The 17,351-nt window shown below is 38.1% G+C and overlaps 1 protein-coding gene across 2 annotated transcripts in view; it reads right to left on the reverse strand.

The window, feature by feature from the left end:
- Nucleotides 1-5,992: 5,992 nt before the first annotated feature.
- DECR1 (2,4-dienoyl-CoA reductase 1) overlaps nucleotides 5,993-17,351 on the reverse strand; it is a 45,485-nt gene continuing 34,126 nt past the window's right edge. For both annotated transcript variants that reach the window (XM_077876313.1, XM_077876312.1), the window contains 5 exons: nucleotides 13,929-14,028; nucleotides 9,264-9,336; nucleotides 6,776-6,922; nucleotides 6,245-6,307; nucleotides 5,993-6,146 (listed from right to left, as the gene is read on the reverse strand). In XM_077876313.1, the coding sequence (XP_077732439.1) occupies nucleotides 6,087-6,146; nucleotides 6,245-6,307; nucleotides 6,776-6,922; nucleotides 9,264-9,336; nucleotides 13,929-14,028 (443 nt within the window). In that variant the 3' untranslated portion in view covers nucleotides 5,993-6,086. The remainder of the gene's footprint in view (nucleotides 6,147-6,244; nucleotides 6,308-6,775; nucleotides 6,923-9,263; nucleotides 9,337-13,928; nucleotides 14,029-17,351) is intronic.

The raw sequence follows: 17,351 nt of genomic DNA on the forward strand, positions 1-17,351 counted from the left end.
CTGCCCAACTGACATGATCAAATAGTTCTTCATGAAAGATTTTCTCCAAAGAAATCGGAATATACCGACTTGCCTGCATTCATCTGTTCGTTATAGATGCAATAGCTGCTCATTACCAAGTATACAACAAAATAAGAACAGGTTTGGCACTCTTAAACTTGTAGTACTGAAAAACAAAGAAAAAAACAGCAAAAGAAGTCTGATAGAGGAGTATATCTGGAGCACTTCCTAGAGAGACAATGATAGTAATGGTCATGTGGGCACCTGGGTGGCTCAGTGGTTGAGCGTGTGCCTTTGGCTCAGGAAGTGTTCCCGGGGTCCTGGGATCCAGTCCCACATCAGGCTCCCCAAGGCAGCCTATTTCTCTCTCTCTCTCTTTCTCTCATGAATAAATAATAAAATCTTTAAAAATATTAGTAACAGCAATGGTGATGACGCCAGCCCCTGGCCTATGACAGTGACCTTTAGCCCCTGAGCACTATGCGCAGGAGAGCCTCTTAGAGCTCAGCTAAAGCAGTCACACTTACCTGTGGGGAACAGGCCCGCCTCCTGGAGCGGAGAGCAGAATCGTGGAAAGTGACCCTGACAAGACAACCGTCGGGGAGCTCGTACCCACCTACCTCCCGTCACAACGTTCATTCCAGGTATAATCAATCCGAAGGCAAAAGGTATGCAGACAACAACCTATTAGGCTACCTCCCAACCCTCATGTGTGGAAACATTCCTCAACAACCAATTATGGGAAAAAAAAAAACAACTAGATTGAAAATTGGATCCTGTTAAACTTAAGATTTCCCCCCCCTGAAAAGTCACTATTAAGAAAGTGAAAAAAATCAAACATGAGAGTGGAAGAAGACACTGAAGTTGGCTCAAAGCCTCGGGAGCTTTCCGGGTGAAATCTGAAATTTCTTCCCCATACGTGGAGGGCGAGGAGGGATGAGAAAGAAGCGAGCCCCTCCAAGTTACAGGCACCGGATTCATAAACAAGGGGCCTTACTTTGGAGGCTTGTCTCGAGCAGCCCCACACCCAGCGCCCGAAGCTTAAAGCTCATATACAGGCCTTAAGTGGCTTCAGGCACCTGCATACCATCCAGGTGGTTTCCAACACATTGCCGTCTCCAGGCTGCTCCTTGAAAACCACTCCAGCCCCAAATGGTGGGCACGTGGAACCCACATGCCAATGGGGGGTGGAGGATGAGAAGCCTCTGATTGCCCAGGTGGTGCTCTTGGGTCAACCAGCGGTCATGCCCTCTTGATGACCTCCAACAATTCGCTACATACCCAGAGAGATATACAAACGTCCCTCCAAAAGTAAATTTTAAAAAGCATGATCCAACGGATGCGTAAGAAAGGTGAACAGGCTTTTCACAAATAAAAAAGATCTCTAAATAGCTAAAATAAATAAAAGTAAAAGGCTTTACTAGTACTCAGAAGAAATGCAAATTAAAATAAATGAGAGAAAAAAAATAAAATAAATGAGAGTGCCATGCGCTCATCACAAAGGTTTAAAATCAAAGAGATTTTTGATTGCCGAGTACTGGGGAGGGTGTGGCACAGTGGAAAAATCTTACGACGGGCTGGGAAGTTAAAGAGACGATGTGGGAAAGCACTTTGGCAATATCTCCTACTTTTGAATATATATACACACCTCATAACCCAGCAACTGCACTTTTAGGTTTTACCAACCTAACAGAGAGAGGTCTGTGTTGTCATCAGAAGAAAAGAATGTTGACGGTGGTGTTGTATCTGGCATAGCTCCAAACTAGAAACCCAAATGTCAGAACTAGTACAAACGGTGGTGTATATTCATGCAATGGAATGCTATGGGGGGGTGGGGGGGAATGCAGAGACAACTGGCTCACGGGTAAAAACCAGAAGCAGAAGAACATCTAGTGTGTGATTCTATCCATATAAACAAAAGTGGCTTAGCTATGGTGTTAGCAGTCGAGATGGTGACTAGCTTTACAGGAGGGGAGTCACGATGGGAGACGAGCAAGGCTTCTGGATTCCTGGGGTTTTGTTTTTTTCCCTGGGTGGTGGTTACACAAGCGTATTCAGTTTGTGACCACGGATGATTTGTGGATGTTAGGAGATCACACATCAAATAAAGTCTTAAAAAATTGATGGTGTGTGAGCAGGGATTTGGGGAAGCCTCTCTGAAGAAGCCAGCCCTACAAAGATCAGGAAAAGTGCATTCCTAGGACAGAGAAGGAGGGAGTGCAAAGGCTCTAGGTCAAACAACCCCAAGAAACAGAAGGAAAGCGGCTGAGGCACAGCCTGGGGCCGGGGGAAGGCGTGTTTGGGGCGGAGCAGGCAAGCTCTCCTCTGCCAGGGTTAAGTTGAGATTTGACACTAAGCGCCATTCATTCTGTCTCCAAACATAAAGATTATTTGACCTCACAGTTGAGAAATGTAAGACTTCAGAGGAAAATTCAAGGCAAAGGGACTGAAGTTGAGAATGAACTGATGAAGCCTAATAAATAGTTTTATGTTCAATAAACAAAATAATAAAATTGGTCAAGAACAAAAGAAACTTACAAGCGCTTCCCTTCGAAGGCTTTCGCAATAAGAACCGTACCTCATAAAGACCCTGCTATTGCCTCTTGGTTTTAAATTATGATCCCAAGAAATGGCCAAATTGGGAAGGAAATGACCTTGACTAATGGAGTGAAATGGGGCAAGTCATAACTTCCCTGAGCTCGGTTTCCTCAACGATCAAATGAAGGGATTGAGAAGCATCTTCTAAGGTTTCCCAGCTCTAAAAGTCTATTATTCAAAGTCTCACTTAAATTCTTGCCACTTTAGTTTTTTTCCACAAGAACAATGTAACAACAGCTGTTACTCCATACCTGAAACATTTCCTGGAGGTGTTTTCATATTTAATTCTAAGATTGATGATCTTGTTACCAACAATTCTCACTTAATTTACTATTAATTCTTCCATTAGCGCATTGGAAGCAAGACCCTTCAAGAAGGTACTAAGTAGAATGACAAAGTCATCATTCTTAAAGTGAAACGTTGATTTGGCTACAGCCCCAAGGTGGTATGTCATTAAATATAGGAACTATTGATCAATAGCATCCTTTTCATACTTCCTGAAAACATTTCTTTCTTAGGAAGAAATTTCAATTAATTGATATCCTCATAATCTCTCTTTTCTGGTCTCCTCTTCCATGCTCACAAGCTTTTCTTCATCATTTATCATTTGTAATAGAATGTAATGACCAGGGGGCACCTGGGTGGCACAGTCGGTTAAGCGTCTGTCTTGGTTTGGGGTCAGGTCCTCATCTCGAGGTCCTAGGATTGAGTCCAGAGTCTGGCTCGCACTCAGCACGAAAGTCTTGCCAAAGTTTTTCTCTCTTTCTCTCTCTGCCCCTCCCCCTTGCACTCTCTCTCTTAAATAAATAATTCTTGAAAAAATATATAATGATGAAGCAAACTCTTAAGAGATGATTAATAAAAGAAAAATGTATTTAAAAACTTGGATGAAACATTTTTACAATATCCAATTAAGACACCAATAGGTAAAAAAAAAAAAAAAAAAGGCGAATAGGACATTCACATGTGTAGAAAAGTATTCAGTATCACCAATAAATAAACACATGCTTGAAGAGAAGCTATCATTTTTTTACTTATGAAATTAGTAAATAGTTTGAAAATGAGAATACCCCATGTTGGTAGGTCTTTGTTGGAACTGACACTATCACACACAGCTTAGAGTGTTCTAAACCCATACAAATCTTAGGCATAACAATTTGGAAATGTGTATCAAGGGTCTTTAAAAGCTTTATAACCTTGGATTAGTAATATTACTCCCGGAGGGAAACCGGGGTGGCTCCGTGGTTGAGCTCCGGGCATGATCCTGGGGTCCTGGGATCGAGTCCTACATCTGGCTCCCCGCAGAGAGCCTGCTTCTCCCTCTGCCTGTGTCACTGCCTCTCTTTCTGTGCCTCTCATGAATAAATAAATAAAATCTTAAAAAAAAAAAATTTCTTCCAGAAATCTGTTAGAGGAAAAAATTCAATTCTAAAATGTTTCATGTACAAAAATGTTCATCACAGTTTTACGTGTTATGCTGAAAATAAAAACCACCTAATTCTGAGAATAAAGAGTTAAGTGAACATATGTAAACCATGAAATACAAAAAAGTCATATTTATGAGACAACAGTATCTGATTTATCAGTCTAAACTCTTAGAAAAAAAGAGGAAAGTCGAAAAAAAACATTGGAAAATGATATTTATAAAGTTCTAAAAAATATAAACACTGAGTATTAATTTAACCCAAATTAGGGATATGGTTTTATGGGTAGATTTAGTGGAGGGACAGATTACATCTCAGTGGAAAAAAAAAAACCTCAAAAAAGCTAAAGCGCTCACTATGGAAAGAGAGCTTAGAGTGAGGACAGCGGTAGTACTCTTTCTGTGAAAATTATATAAACAAATTACTTTCATAAAATATAAAATTGAATAAAAAAGCCAAAGGCTGAAAATAAGTATACCAAAATATTAACAGAAATTTTCTTTAGGAAATTGGTCTTTGATGTTTTCTATTCAATTGTATTCATTTCTCAAGTTTTCTATGATAACCAAGTCTTAAAAGTGAAAAGGGTAGAATGACAGGAGGGCCCACCTTTCAATGTACATTTGAATGTACATTTTACATTTTACAGGGTTTTCACTGGCTTCCCCTCCCTGAATCCTCACAAGAACCCCACAAAGCAGATATTAAAATCCTGGGTTTTATAAGGAGGAAAATAAGAAGCCATGAAACTTATACAAGCTCATTTTTGTAATTACTGGCATTTTTCCCCGACACTGTAAGAGCTATTGATCATTTGAAGAAGATGTAGGCAGACAAGGAGAAATGAGGGTTAACATCAAGGATAAAATGCAGAATGGGTGCCTGCAGTGTGAGAGTGTGAAGAAAAGCCCAGTATAATGGAGAATGTCAAGGCCACTATTCCAAACCTACAATGTTACCCGCTTATGTACACAATGTAATGTAATTTATGCACAGAATTAACTGTGAATGTAGTGTTTCCATGTGGGGCTTACAACATATAGATTCAACAGGAAAACTAGATTCCTTTACAGATCTATTCAGAGGAGCTAGGATAGAAGTTGATCCCCCCTCTTGGTAATTTGAGCAATGGGGACAGTCTAGTGAGCATGTTTATGAGTGATTCCTGTGAAAGCAAAATAAAATTAAAAATTTAATATAAGCTCAAAATGATAGCTGTATACATTTGATTCCCAGGATGACAAATTAGTCAAGCCAAATAGGAAATGAAATGAAATTATACACAAAAATATTTTATAAGCTTGTTCATCGTCTCTACCTAGAGAAATCTCTTCTTTTAATGCCATCTCCTAGGTGTCACTTTCTCTACACTCTGGAGATGGAATGAATTACTTCCTCCTCCACACCTTTAACACTGCTGGAATAATATTTATTACATTGCATCACAAATAATTATTTATAGGTCTCTCTATCTTGCTAGATAATGTTTCAAGAAGGCAAAGGCTGTAGATTGTTCATGTTGTATTCTCAGTACCAAATAAAATACCAGACTATAAAATAGGTTCCGGCTAAAGTTCGTTTGAATTAATACTGAGCTATATAAAGATAATTCACAAGTCCAGTGAAAAGGAAATATAATGCAAAGGTAGGGTCTATTAAATCAGAGTCCATTAAATTCATTGTATACCTTTCTTCTTTCCTTTTTTTAGGCCCCACCACCATAGCCATGGTTTAACAGGTAACTCAAATGCTATTTTGACCATCAAGATTCTCCTGATTGTTCCAGGTTATAAGAGCTATTTCTTTCTCTGCACTTCCAAGCACTTTACCTCTACTAAAGCCCTTTCTCACTTGCCTTGTTTCAATTCTTAAAAAAAATTCTTGAAGGGAAACTATCCCACCTTACGTATCTTTGAATATACAATGTCTACATACCGCTGGCCTGGCACATGATACACACTCAGTCCATGTTTGTTATTTAACAATTTATTAGACTTGAAAATAATTCAAAAGATCATAGATTGTATCATTTCCATCATAACCAAGATGAAGGCCAGAGTCATCTCAGGAGCCTTTTGTCTTCCTGATGAGTCCTTCTATTATGTCCCACTCCTCCTTGGTGACCTAACACAAATAGAAAAAGGCAATTTTATGTGGTTCTTGGGTGTTTTAAAAATCTTGGTATCTTAGCTGCTAATATTAGAGTCACAAAATGGCATTACCTTCCTCAGACTGTTGAATTCCCCTGAAATAAATACTTCCTCTCCACCGTCAAATCTAATGACCTGGAAAAAAAAATAGCAAAACCTCTGACACCCTTTTTTTTTTTTTTTTTTGACACTAACTCTTTTTAAAAAGCTTCTGAGCCATTGGGCATTTTCCCATCTTAATTGGATGGAACATCTCCTTGGCACATTCAATCAAAGCCCAAATTTTGAAGACAAAAGTGATGATTAAACCTAATTGGATTCATTCATTTAGAATCCTCTTTCCCTCAACTCCACAATTTCAAATTCTACCCAATATTTAAGATCATCTTAAAGGCAAGTCTGCTAATTTGCATTTAATAAAATTAATTCATCATTGGATAAATTCCACAGGCTAAATAATCTATATTAATATTTTTCTGCTGTTTCCAGCTAAGTAAGTATTTTAAGTCATATTTACACTCAGTATTGCCAGGACTGGTTCCACAATATGCCTTCCGACCCCAGATCCACCTCCCCAGGAAGTCCAGAGGAAACAGTACGTACTGCCCCATTGATCCAAGAAGCATAATCACTACAAAGGAAAGCGGCAAGGTTCGCAAGTTCTTCCACAGTTCCCAGCCGACCGCACGGAATTCGGTCGATCATATCTTTCTCAAATGTTCCAGTTGGGTCAAGACGGCTAAAGGCACCCTTGGAAATTAAGAAAATAGGTTGCATTTAAAAAATTCAAGAAACAAGTCTGCATAAAATGGAATATTACTGTGGCCGCTCATTTATACCTCAGGCCTTGGGAACAACAGAGAGTTTTGCCAAATTCTTCCATATTCATTTGAGCTCAGAACAGGTCATTTCATCTAATATTGACCTAAAAAGTCACCAGAAAATATCACCTTTTCCCCTTTTTACAACTTCATCTATAAAATGAGGATACCTGTCTTTAGCTACCTCACAAAACTGTTGTAAGCATCAAAGGAGAAAATACATATGAAAGTATTCTGAAGTCCTTACGAGCTCTGTGGGGTGCACATAGTGGTGCTAACATTGTTGGATTTAATAATCACGGAAAAGTCAGACGCCTGGGTGGCTCAATGGTTGAGCACTTGCCTTCGGCCCAGGGCGTGATCCTGGGGTCTGGAGATCGAGTCCCACATCGGGCTCCCTCCATGGAGCCTGCTTCTCCCTCTGCCTGTGCCTCTGCTTCTCTCTCTGGGTCTCTCATGAATAAATAAATAAAATCTTAAAAAATAATAATAATAATCATGGAAAAGTGACTCAAGTAGGGAACCTTTAAAAGGAAATTCCTTTTCTTCTCCTTTCTTCCCAAAATAATTGGAAAGGAAGAAAACATTTGTGTAAGAAAATTAAATTCAAGTGGATCCTAGAGAAAAAACAAAAAACCTGTAACTAAATTTGCCAAACAATGTCTGGCTTCTGTTAATGATGTGAAGGTGCAGACCAAGATGAAGTTACGCACGTGCACTGATTACAGGAAAAAAAAAAAAAAGAAAGAAAAAGGACTGGATTTCTCTGTGCCAGTGCCTGGAAGTCTAGGTGACGGTTTTCTTCACTAAAACAGGTATGAGACAGAGCAAGCTCTCAGGAGGCTCCTCATATGCCCTCCAGCCCTCCCTGGGCAGGTATGAATCAGCAGAGACAAAGGGTAGCAACAGGTCCCAATCCTGGCTCTATCGGGTTTGCTATGCAGTTTTTACACTTCAATTTTCTTTTCATCTCTTTAAAGCTACCTGCTTCTTATTCGTGTACAACTTATACCTCTACTGCTACACTATAAGCCCCTTGATGGCAAGTACTCTCTCACACATGTTTTTGTATCTTTCTCGGTACCTTAGCACACAATAGTCTCTCAATAAATATACGATAAATAAATAAATAAATAAATAAATAAATAAATAAATAAATAAATAAATAAATAAAATGCAGGTGATCTTTCCGAGAGATTGAGGTCCTAAAGAAGAGCTTCTGTGACTCTAGGGTTCTCTTCAGACAGTGCTCAGCACAGTGCTGCCCTGAATCACGTGTTTTAATGTTTGCTTTTCAGTTATTTTTCCATTAATTAAATTAGATTTTTTATTATTGTGGTCAAACAAGATAATCAAGTTTCACTCACTCATGTAGTTCTTTCCATTTTCTACTTTTAAACTGCTAAATAAACTAATACAGCCATGTCCATATTGATATTTAATATCCAGAACTACCTACAATCTAAATGCTCCTTATCATTATTTTTGAACCTATTTATACAACCGAAACAAGTTATCATATGTCACCTAGGCCTCCAGAGCTACATGTCAGTTGGGATTGTAAATTCTTGCTTTATGTGAAAACAAAAAGTGATAGTGAAGCTGTCTGGGGCTGAGAGAACACAGAGCCTGGGGGCCTTCTGACTGTAACGTTAGTGATCATTATGAGTTGCAATGAGTATCTGTAAGGATTATTGATTATAGGAGAAATGCATGCCATCAGAAAGACTTGTCATCAGTTAAAAAAAAGAAAAAAAAGAAAGACTTGTCATCAGAGAGACATGGGAGTTAAATGACATGCATAATAGAGTGTTTGAAAGTGAAAGGAACAGACGTGAGTCAAAGAAAATGCTACCTATAGCAAGACCAAGCCTGTATGATAACTTTCTAGAACACTTTTCAAAATAAAAATTTCCATGAACTAAAAAAAAAGATGTCAGTCAAAGTAAGAATCCACAAAATTGGTGAAGATTAAGAAATATAGGTTAATAACAGATCACCAAAGCAAATCAGACAAAATACCAAAATGGATGGCACAAAAGATCCCAGAAGACTAAGATGCTGAAATAGGTCTTACCAAGAAATTACATAGCTGTTGTATTCCTGCCCACCTCTTTATTTATATTGGATAATGGCAAAACCCTCTTCCCTACCCCTAAAGCCCCAAACTCAGGCATCTCTGTACAAGTCCTGCACACACCAATCAGAATATTTCTATCAGTATTTCCTTCCTTAATCATTTACGAGATAATAGGCAAATTAAAACTTACTTTTGTTTTTATAGGCCCTGGTTGAATCACGTTAAATCGCATTCCGTATTTACCCCATTCAGCTGCAAGAGACCTAAAAATTAAAATAAGCGTCAAAGATTCTAAAATATCATACTATATGTTAAAAATACTACCAACCCAGACTCACGGCATGCTTACTACATATCATAAACAATCCCAACCGGTAGGTATTATTATTATTATTATTCCCCATGTTACAAGCAAGAAAACTGAGGCACAGAGAGGTTAAATCACTTGCTTTGAGTCATATAACTAGTGAATTGACCTCAAGTGGTCCAGCTCTGTTCTAGTGTGTGCCTTTAATCACTAAGCTGTAATATCGACTATTTACATCTTAGAGTCCTTAATCACAATGCTCTACTACCTACCACTTACATTTCAGAACGAAGTCCAATATCAAAATATATTATTAGAGTAAGTATCATAAAGAAGTGAGAGACGCATGCATGCTCCTCCCCCATATTTTCTGGAGTTCAGTCCAACATGTACAAAGTCTGATGTAGCTTCACTTATATATAGTACATTGGATTACAATGTTTGCAACATCTTGAGTGCTTTTAAATAAGAGATGGATTACATAGATATAAAATATTAAACACATCCATGTTTAACGAGGCTTTAATACAATTGCTGAACTGCACTCGAAGGGAAATAGGAATCTAACAAAATCTTACTAAATGCCATGAAGCAAAATACAACAATAACAGCAAACATGGAGACTTGAAGCAATCGATTTTAAAAGCCCACTTGATAGACAGGTCTAACTTTTATTATCTAAACTGGTTGTAGGAATTTATATTCATATGCACATTTCTGTGTATATATACTGAATCTGGTTTTAAAAACCAACTTAAGGCAAGGACTTTAAAAAAATACATATAATGCAAATGAGGAAGATAAAATCGTGTAAAGGAAACAAAGAGAGAGGGACAGAAAAGGGGAAGCAGGAAAGGAGAAAGGAAGAGAAAAACAGATAAAGAAAGATAAAGGAGCCAAGAATGGAGTGAATGCCTGCATGTTTTATGGCATTCTATATAATCACAATAGGTGGGTCACAAAATTACATCCATCTTTCCAAGACATCATGCAAAAAAAGGTAAGCCTAAGCAGTTACACACTTGGCAGTACCTATAAGGAAAAGGCAAGCTAATTTCTCAGGAAAAGCACAATTGTTCCTGATTAAAAAAAAAAAAGAAAAATATTTCTTTCAAGAAGACTTTTTTTTTTTTTTTAAGATTTTATTTATTTATTTGAGAGAGAGAGAGTGGGAGACCACAAGCAGGGGGAGCTGCAGAACGAGAGGGAGAAGCAGGCTCCCCACTGAGCAGGGAGCAGGACACAGGGCTGGATCCCAGGACTCTGAGATCATGACCTGAGCTGAAGGCAGATGCTGAACTGAGCCCCCCAGGCGCCCCACAAAAAGACTTCTAAGATGAAAACTGTGTAGGGATCCCTGGGTGGCGCAGTGGTTTGGCGCCTGCCTTTGGCCCAGGGTGCGATCCTGGAGATCCAAGATTGAATCCCACTTCGGGCTCCTGGTGCATGGAGCCTGCTTCTCCCTCTGCCTGTGTCTCTGCCTCTCTCTCTCTGACTATCATAAATAAATAAAAATTAAAAAAAAAAAGAAAAGAAAACTGTGTAATACAGTAACACAATACTGTATTGGGCAATAGATACAAAGACATAAACCTTATGAAATTATAAGGAATCAATTAACATGGTCTGACAAAATCACTTTAAAGGCCTATTCAGCAAAACTCATTCCATAGGATAAGGGCAAGTGCTCCAAGTAGAGTCCATTAATTCGTCGTAATCCATGGGTGCATTTTAGAGAATGGATGGACTGCGTCTCTTTTAGGCAAATCATACATAAAAACTGCTTTCCTCACTGGTGCTTTTGACTGAATTCATGACCATACCTACCGGACATGTACTTGTGGTGCACCTCCTCCAAGCTGCTAGGGAAGTAGCAACTTTATGTCTTAACAGAATTATGAGCTGAGCACAGTTTATAGCATCCTGTGAAAAAACTGAGCAGCCATTAAGGAAACCTGCCTAGAGAGATAACCATCCTATCTCTGCTCAAAGGGGGAACCAGATACACTTTTTCCAGTCCAGGCTCTCATTAAATTACCTTATATTCTGAAGAACTGTAACATGATAAGAAATCCACCTCATTAGCTTCTTCTGCATGTTACGGCGCTAAGCGCAATATACCCAATATGTGTGAGCCATGAGTGTTGTTAAATCAGCAGATGTTACTGTGTACTTACTATGTGTTCAGATCCTGTATTATTTATCTGCAAAGGAAGGCAGTCCCAGCTCTCAAGAGGGCAATCTTTCTCTCTCAAGGGAGGTCAGCTTAGTTGTATAATAAACTAGTTACTCGGGATCCCTGGGTGGCGCAGCGGTTTAGCGCCTGCCTTTGGCTCAGGGCGCGATCCTGGAGACCCAGGATCGAATCCCACGTCAGGCTCCCAGTGCATGGAACCTGCTTCTCTCTCTGCCTGTGTCTCTGCCTCTCTCTCTCTCTCTGTGACTATCATAAATAAAATAAATAAATAAATAAATAAATAAATAAATAAATAAATAAATAAACAAACTAGTTACTCTGCTGGGAGTTGTGTGATGTGTGCCACGGCTGCTTACAGGAAGAAGTACCTAAGTCTACTGAGAATGAGAGGGAAGGCTTCTTGGAGGAGATGATATTTGAGTTGACCCTTGAATAAGGATTAGGAGTTTATTGTGGGAGGCAAGGGGGAGGAAAAAGAGGATGAGAGATAACAGGGTGTAGGATGGAGAAAAACCAGTATGAGTAAAAGATGAGGGCACAAACAACATGTAATATCTGGGGACCTATGAGACTGTATCCAGTAGGACTGTGTACTATAAAGTATGAGAAGAGGACTGACAGAACTCAGGCTGGAGAGGAAGTACACATCTACTGAGTATCTAGTCCATGCAATATAGGCTATGCAGTAAAAGCAGCAGCACAGAATCACAGTCCCTAAAGGACACGAAATTGAAACCTCTAACAAGATCAAAGATCCCAAACAAGACAAATATTGATACTGTACAAATGATGCCAAAATAGTCAAGTTCTAATTCCTTATTTCCAATCCCATCTGACCTTAAAAAAGGTAATTACCTCTATTCCCACTAAGATTCAATCTCTAAGTACAGTAATATGTCTTCTTATCTCAAACAAATGTGTACTATTGATTTCAATGTCACAAAGTACTTTGCGACTAATGAAAGAAGAGAACACTTCTTTCTCTTGATGAAGTGCGGCAAACACTGAGCTTATTTTTCCTGCTGAGAAATAAGCATACTGAGATGAACAAGGTATGGTGCCTCCCTCACAGAACTCACATTCTAGTGGGGAGGTCACATAAGCTTTAACAATATGTTTGAAAGCAGTCTTGCATGTCCTTCTCTATCCCCCTACCATATAGGTACATGACCTTCCTTTTAGAATCTGTAACAATGGATGGCCAGATTGGAATGGACAAAGTTTGAAGGGTGCACAGAGCAGAGAATAAGAAATGAGAGAAAACATCCTAGAGGATGTGATATGATGACAGCCTTGAAAGTAGGGAAAATATCATAGCAACAGCAGCATAGCACAGACACAGAGAGATGAAAATGCATGGCAGATTTAAAGAAATACAGAGCAGTTCAATGGAGATTAAAACACAAGAAAAAAAATGGTATAAGTCTATATACTCAGGTAAGGATGAGAACTACCCTACCTCTATCACTGTCCTATCTCTGGAACCTAGCACAGTGCCAGGCACACAAAAGGAACACTATTAAACATTTATCCAATTAATCAATAAACAAAGGGCAGGGACAAGTTTCTTTAGAATACCACATTGAGTTTTTGGCTTTTATTCCAAAGAGTAATGAAAAAATGATCTAACGTTTTAGCTAGGGAGTATCATAAGCAGACCTATATTTTTTAGAAAGATGATTCTGGTGGGAATAAGAATAAAAAATAAAGAGGGAAGAAACTGGTAGCAGAGAAACACATTCTAAGATTATTATGGTAAGCCATGATGACAACATACTTTACAACAAAGGCAGTGGAAAAGCCCAATGGGGAACAGATTCAAAAAACAATCATATGCTGCTGAGAAAAGGCCACGAGATCTGGCAAGTGGTCACTGGTTTATGTTAGTCCTATTAATCTTGCACAGCAGGTATAATAAAAGGATGAAGGTGTGTGTAACAGAGATCAGAAACAGCACTGATAAAGATATATGGGAGACCAAAAGGTTATTGTCCTGTGCTATCCAATATGGCAGCCATTAGATATGTAGCTATCTAATCTTAATTTTAAAATAATTAAAATTAAATAAAATTTAGTTTTTCAGTGACAGTAGCCACAATTCAAGGGTTTCGTATGTGGCTACTGGATAGTGCAGATTTATAAAGGATTTCCATCACTGCAGAAAGTTTATTGGGCAGTGCTGATATAGACAGGACTCATCCAAGAGACAGAACTTCTGTTTCCAAGTGAATCCAAGTTAAACTTTGTTTTACTTTTCTCTGGATGGAGACTAGAAAGGAGAAATTTAGCCCCATAAACAAACAAAGTACATCATTTCTCTTCAGGGATAGGATTAACACAGTGGTACTCACTTGTTCATGGCTTCCACTCCTGCTTTGGCAGAAGCACTTGGTACTACAAAACCTGACCCACTCTCTGCAAAGATGGTTGTGATAGCAAGAAATGCTGCTCCTGAAATTTGAAAAGGATATAGTAATTAACAATACAGCTAAGTCAATTCACATCAGGAAAACATGATTTATAGGAATGGGATCTGGTTCAAGAAGATATAACAAAAATGTAGCATTTTTAAAGCTTCAGTAGTCCTACATTAATGAGAGAGTAATCTAATAAAATTGCTACATCTTTTGAGTAATCTTCCTGTCATTCAAGACGGTTCCAGTCTGTGCTGACTTGAAATTCTATGCCAAGTGAGTCAAGATGGTGACCCAAAACTCAGAGGCATGGCCCTATCACCCCCACATAATCAGCTGGATGGGATTTCTATTAACTAAGCACCCAGTTAAATAAGAATAAATTAGAATCAAAACTATATTAGCAGGGACTTGACTTTGAGCCACAATGGACTTGCCCTCCTCCTATAAACATCAAGAAAACTGTGTAAGAAATATAATTGTATGATACAACTATTCCCAGATACTGTACAGTAGGCAGGGAAAGGATGATCCCTAAGAGAAGAAAAATGAAATGAGCCCTAAGATCGCCTTTTTGCCTAAAGGTACTATACATATACACACTATAAATATACTATGGTGCATTCTACAAACATGCACATCTTATATGATATATATATATATCATATATATGATATAAATCACTATATAAACTGTGAGATAGGGAGGAGAAATACAAGCCAAACACAGCATTCTCAGAGGTGAAGAAAGAGATCAGAGTTTGGGGAGACTGAGGAAGTTGGAATTTGTGAGGAGAGTTCCCCCAAGGACAGAAGTATGCAGAGATTGAGTCCTTGGGCAAATATCAAGCTGTACGTGTTTAGGGTGAGATTTCATTAGGCCAGGTGAAGAACCATGAAGGAGCTATAACCTGAACAATTCCCAGCGCTCACATAGGCTGAGAGATAAGTGAGTTCTAAGCAGCTTCACTGAACATCCAGGACTTGCAGTGGAGAATTCAGAAAGGCCTCAGTGATGTCTTTAGGAGAGTTAAATTAGCTCAAAAGTAAAGGCTACTCTAGATGCATCCAAAGAAAGCTTAACTTTCTTGAGTTAAGCTGAACTTAACTCAAGAAAGTTAAGTTGAACACTGAAGTGATTGAGCTGATCCATAGTACCTTAACTATTTGCTAAAATAAAACTCAATACACTTCGAAGGAAAATTTTAATACACACACACACACAACATTCAACAACATAATATTCATAGCATGCAATCGAAAACTGCTACACAAAAAAGACACAGAAACACAACTGGGAGAAAAATCAGCTAATAGAGCCTAGAAATGACAGAAAAGACAGAATTAGCAAAGACTTTTAAAATGATATTGTAAATATGCTAAAAGATTTCAAGGAAAATGAGTGTAATAAGAAAACTGAAAAATATAAAAATAAAACCAAATAGAAATTCTAAAGCAAAAAAATACGGTATCTAAAATGAAAAATTAAATGAATGGGCTTAGTTGTAGAAGAAAAGATCCATACTCTTGAAGACATAGCAACAGCTGTCATTCAAAATGGATGACAATGGAAGGAAAATAGTTGGGAAAGGGGGAAAAAAACAACCAGAGCCTCAGTGAGTTGTAGGACAGTATCTAGCACACTAACATGTGTACAACTGGTATCCCAGAAAGAAGGAGCAGAAAAATCACTTGGAGAAATAAAGACTGAAAATATTCTGTATTTGGCAAAAACGATAATCTATAGATCCAGGGAGTGAAACAAATCCCAGGTCGGATAAATACAAAGAAAACCACACCAGGGCACATCATAATCAGTCACTCAAAACCAGTGACAAAGAGAAAATTTCTTTTTTCAACATGTTATTTTTAAGGAATCTCTACACCCAACGTGGGGCTCAAACTTACAAGCCTGAGATCATGAGTCACCTGGTCTATGAACTGAGCCAGCCAGGCGCCTCAAAGAGAAATCTTAATAGCAACCAGAGGAAACAGGAAACAACATAAATAAGGGAACAGGTATGGAAGATATTCACTGACATCATCAGAAACAAGGTTAGCTAGAGAAAAAGGGAGTATCTTTAAGGTGCTGAGTGAAAAAAAGAGTTAACCCTGTTTTCAGTATACAGCAAAAATACTCTTTAAAAATAAACGTGATATTTTCTGACAAACAAAAGCTACAAGAATTCAATGCCAGTAGACGTGCACTACAGAAATATTGAAATAAGTTATTCAGGTGAAAGCAAAGTGATACTAAAAATGGAAACTTAAATCTTCAGATGAAATAATGGCTGTCAGAAACAGTAAATGTGTCAGTAAATATTTCCTTTTTTTGTTTTCCAAATTGCTTTTGAAAATAACTGACGGTATAAAACCACATTAAAAAGTGACATCAAACATACAGTAATCAACAGTGCTTAGGATATAATAGGTTCTCAATAAAATGACTGAATGAGTCAAAGTTTAAAATAATAATCTTTAGCTGCTAAGAAATCAGTGGTTTTCTAGTTCTTATTTAGCCACTACACTAGAAAATACTGCAAGTTTAATACTTGCAAAAGGACGAAGCTATACTTACATGTTTTATCAAACAGTACATACTTTAAGGAACTTAAAGAGCTACAAGGTTGAAAGACAATAAAAATAATTCAAAGAATATTCAGATACATTATTCCTCCTCCAAAAATATTTAGTTTCTCTTCCCCTCTGCGTTTTCCAAAGTCGTAACAAAACTCAGCACATCCCGGCCAACACAGAGATGAAAAAGGGGGCAGGAGTGCCGTTTTGAGGGTATGAGAAATAAGAATAGTTATGTTAGTCATTATGGTAACTCTTTTGGTAGATCAAACTCTGCCTCTTTCAGAGCTCTGAAAATTACTTTGCTTCCAAAATCACTCTATGAAAAAGGAGGGATGTAGAACAATCGTGTACACAATTACAGTACATTGACACCAGAAGCTAACTGCATCATTCTTGCAAGCAAAATCATAAAAACTACTTAAAAAAGTGATAATTACTTATACAAAGCAAATACTGCAGTAGAAAGTGCTCTAACTTCTGATTTGGAGTAAACAAATGTTTATTCACGGGTGGGAGAGGAGGAATTAAGCCATTTTATATAATTCAGATAATGAAAATGGAAGATACTGTCCTCTTTTCTCTCCTTTAGGTTTTATTTTTCTCAACCTAGAAGATCTGGGTCACCCACTGCTTAGAATGAGACAGTGCTGCCTTTAATTTTCTGAATGTAAGAAGGAGGTAAAATTTTAAAACCATACTATTCCAACTGGGTTAATGCTGCAGAGTATTAGTAGGGGTTAATGCTACAGGGTATTTAAACTGGACTTTAAAGAATGAACAG

Source organism: Canis aureus, chromosome 28 (genome assembly GCF_053574225.1).
Source record: "Canis aureus isolate CA01 chromosome 28, VMU_Caureus_v.1.0, whole genome shotgun sequence".
Lineage (NCBI taxonomy): Eukaryota > Metazoa > Chordata > Mammalia > Carnivora > Canidae > Canis > Canis aureus.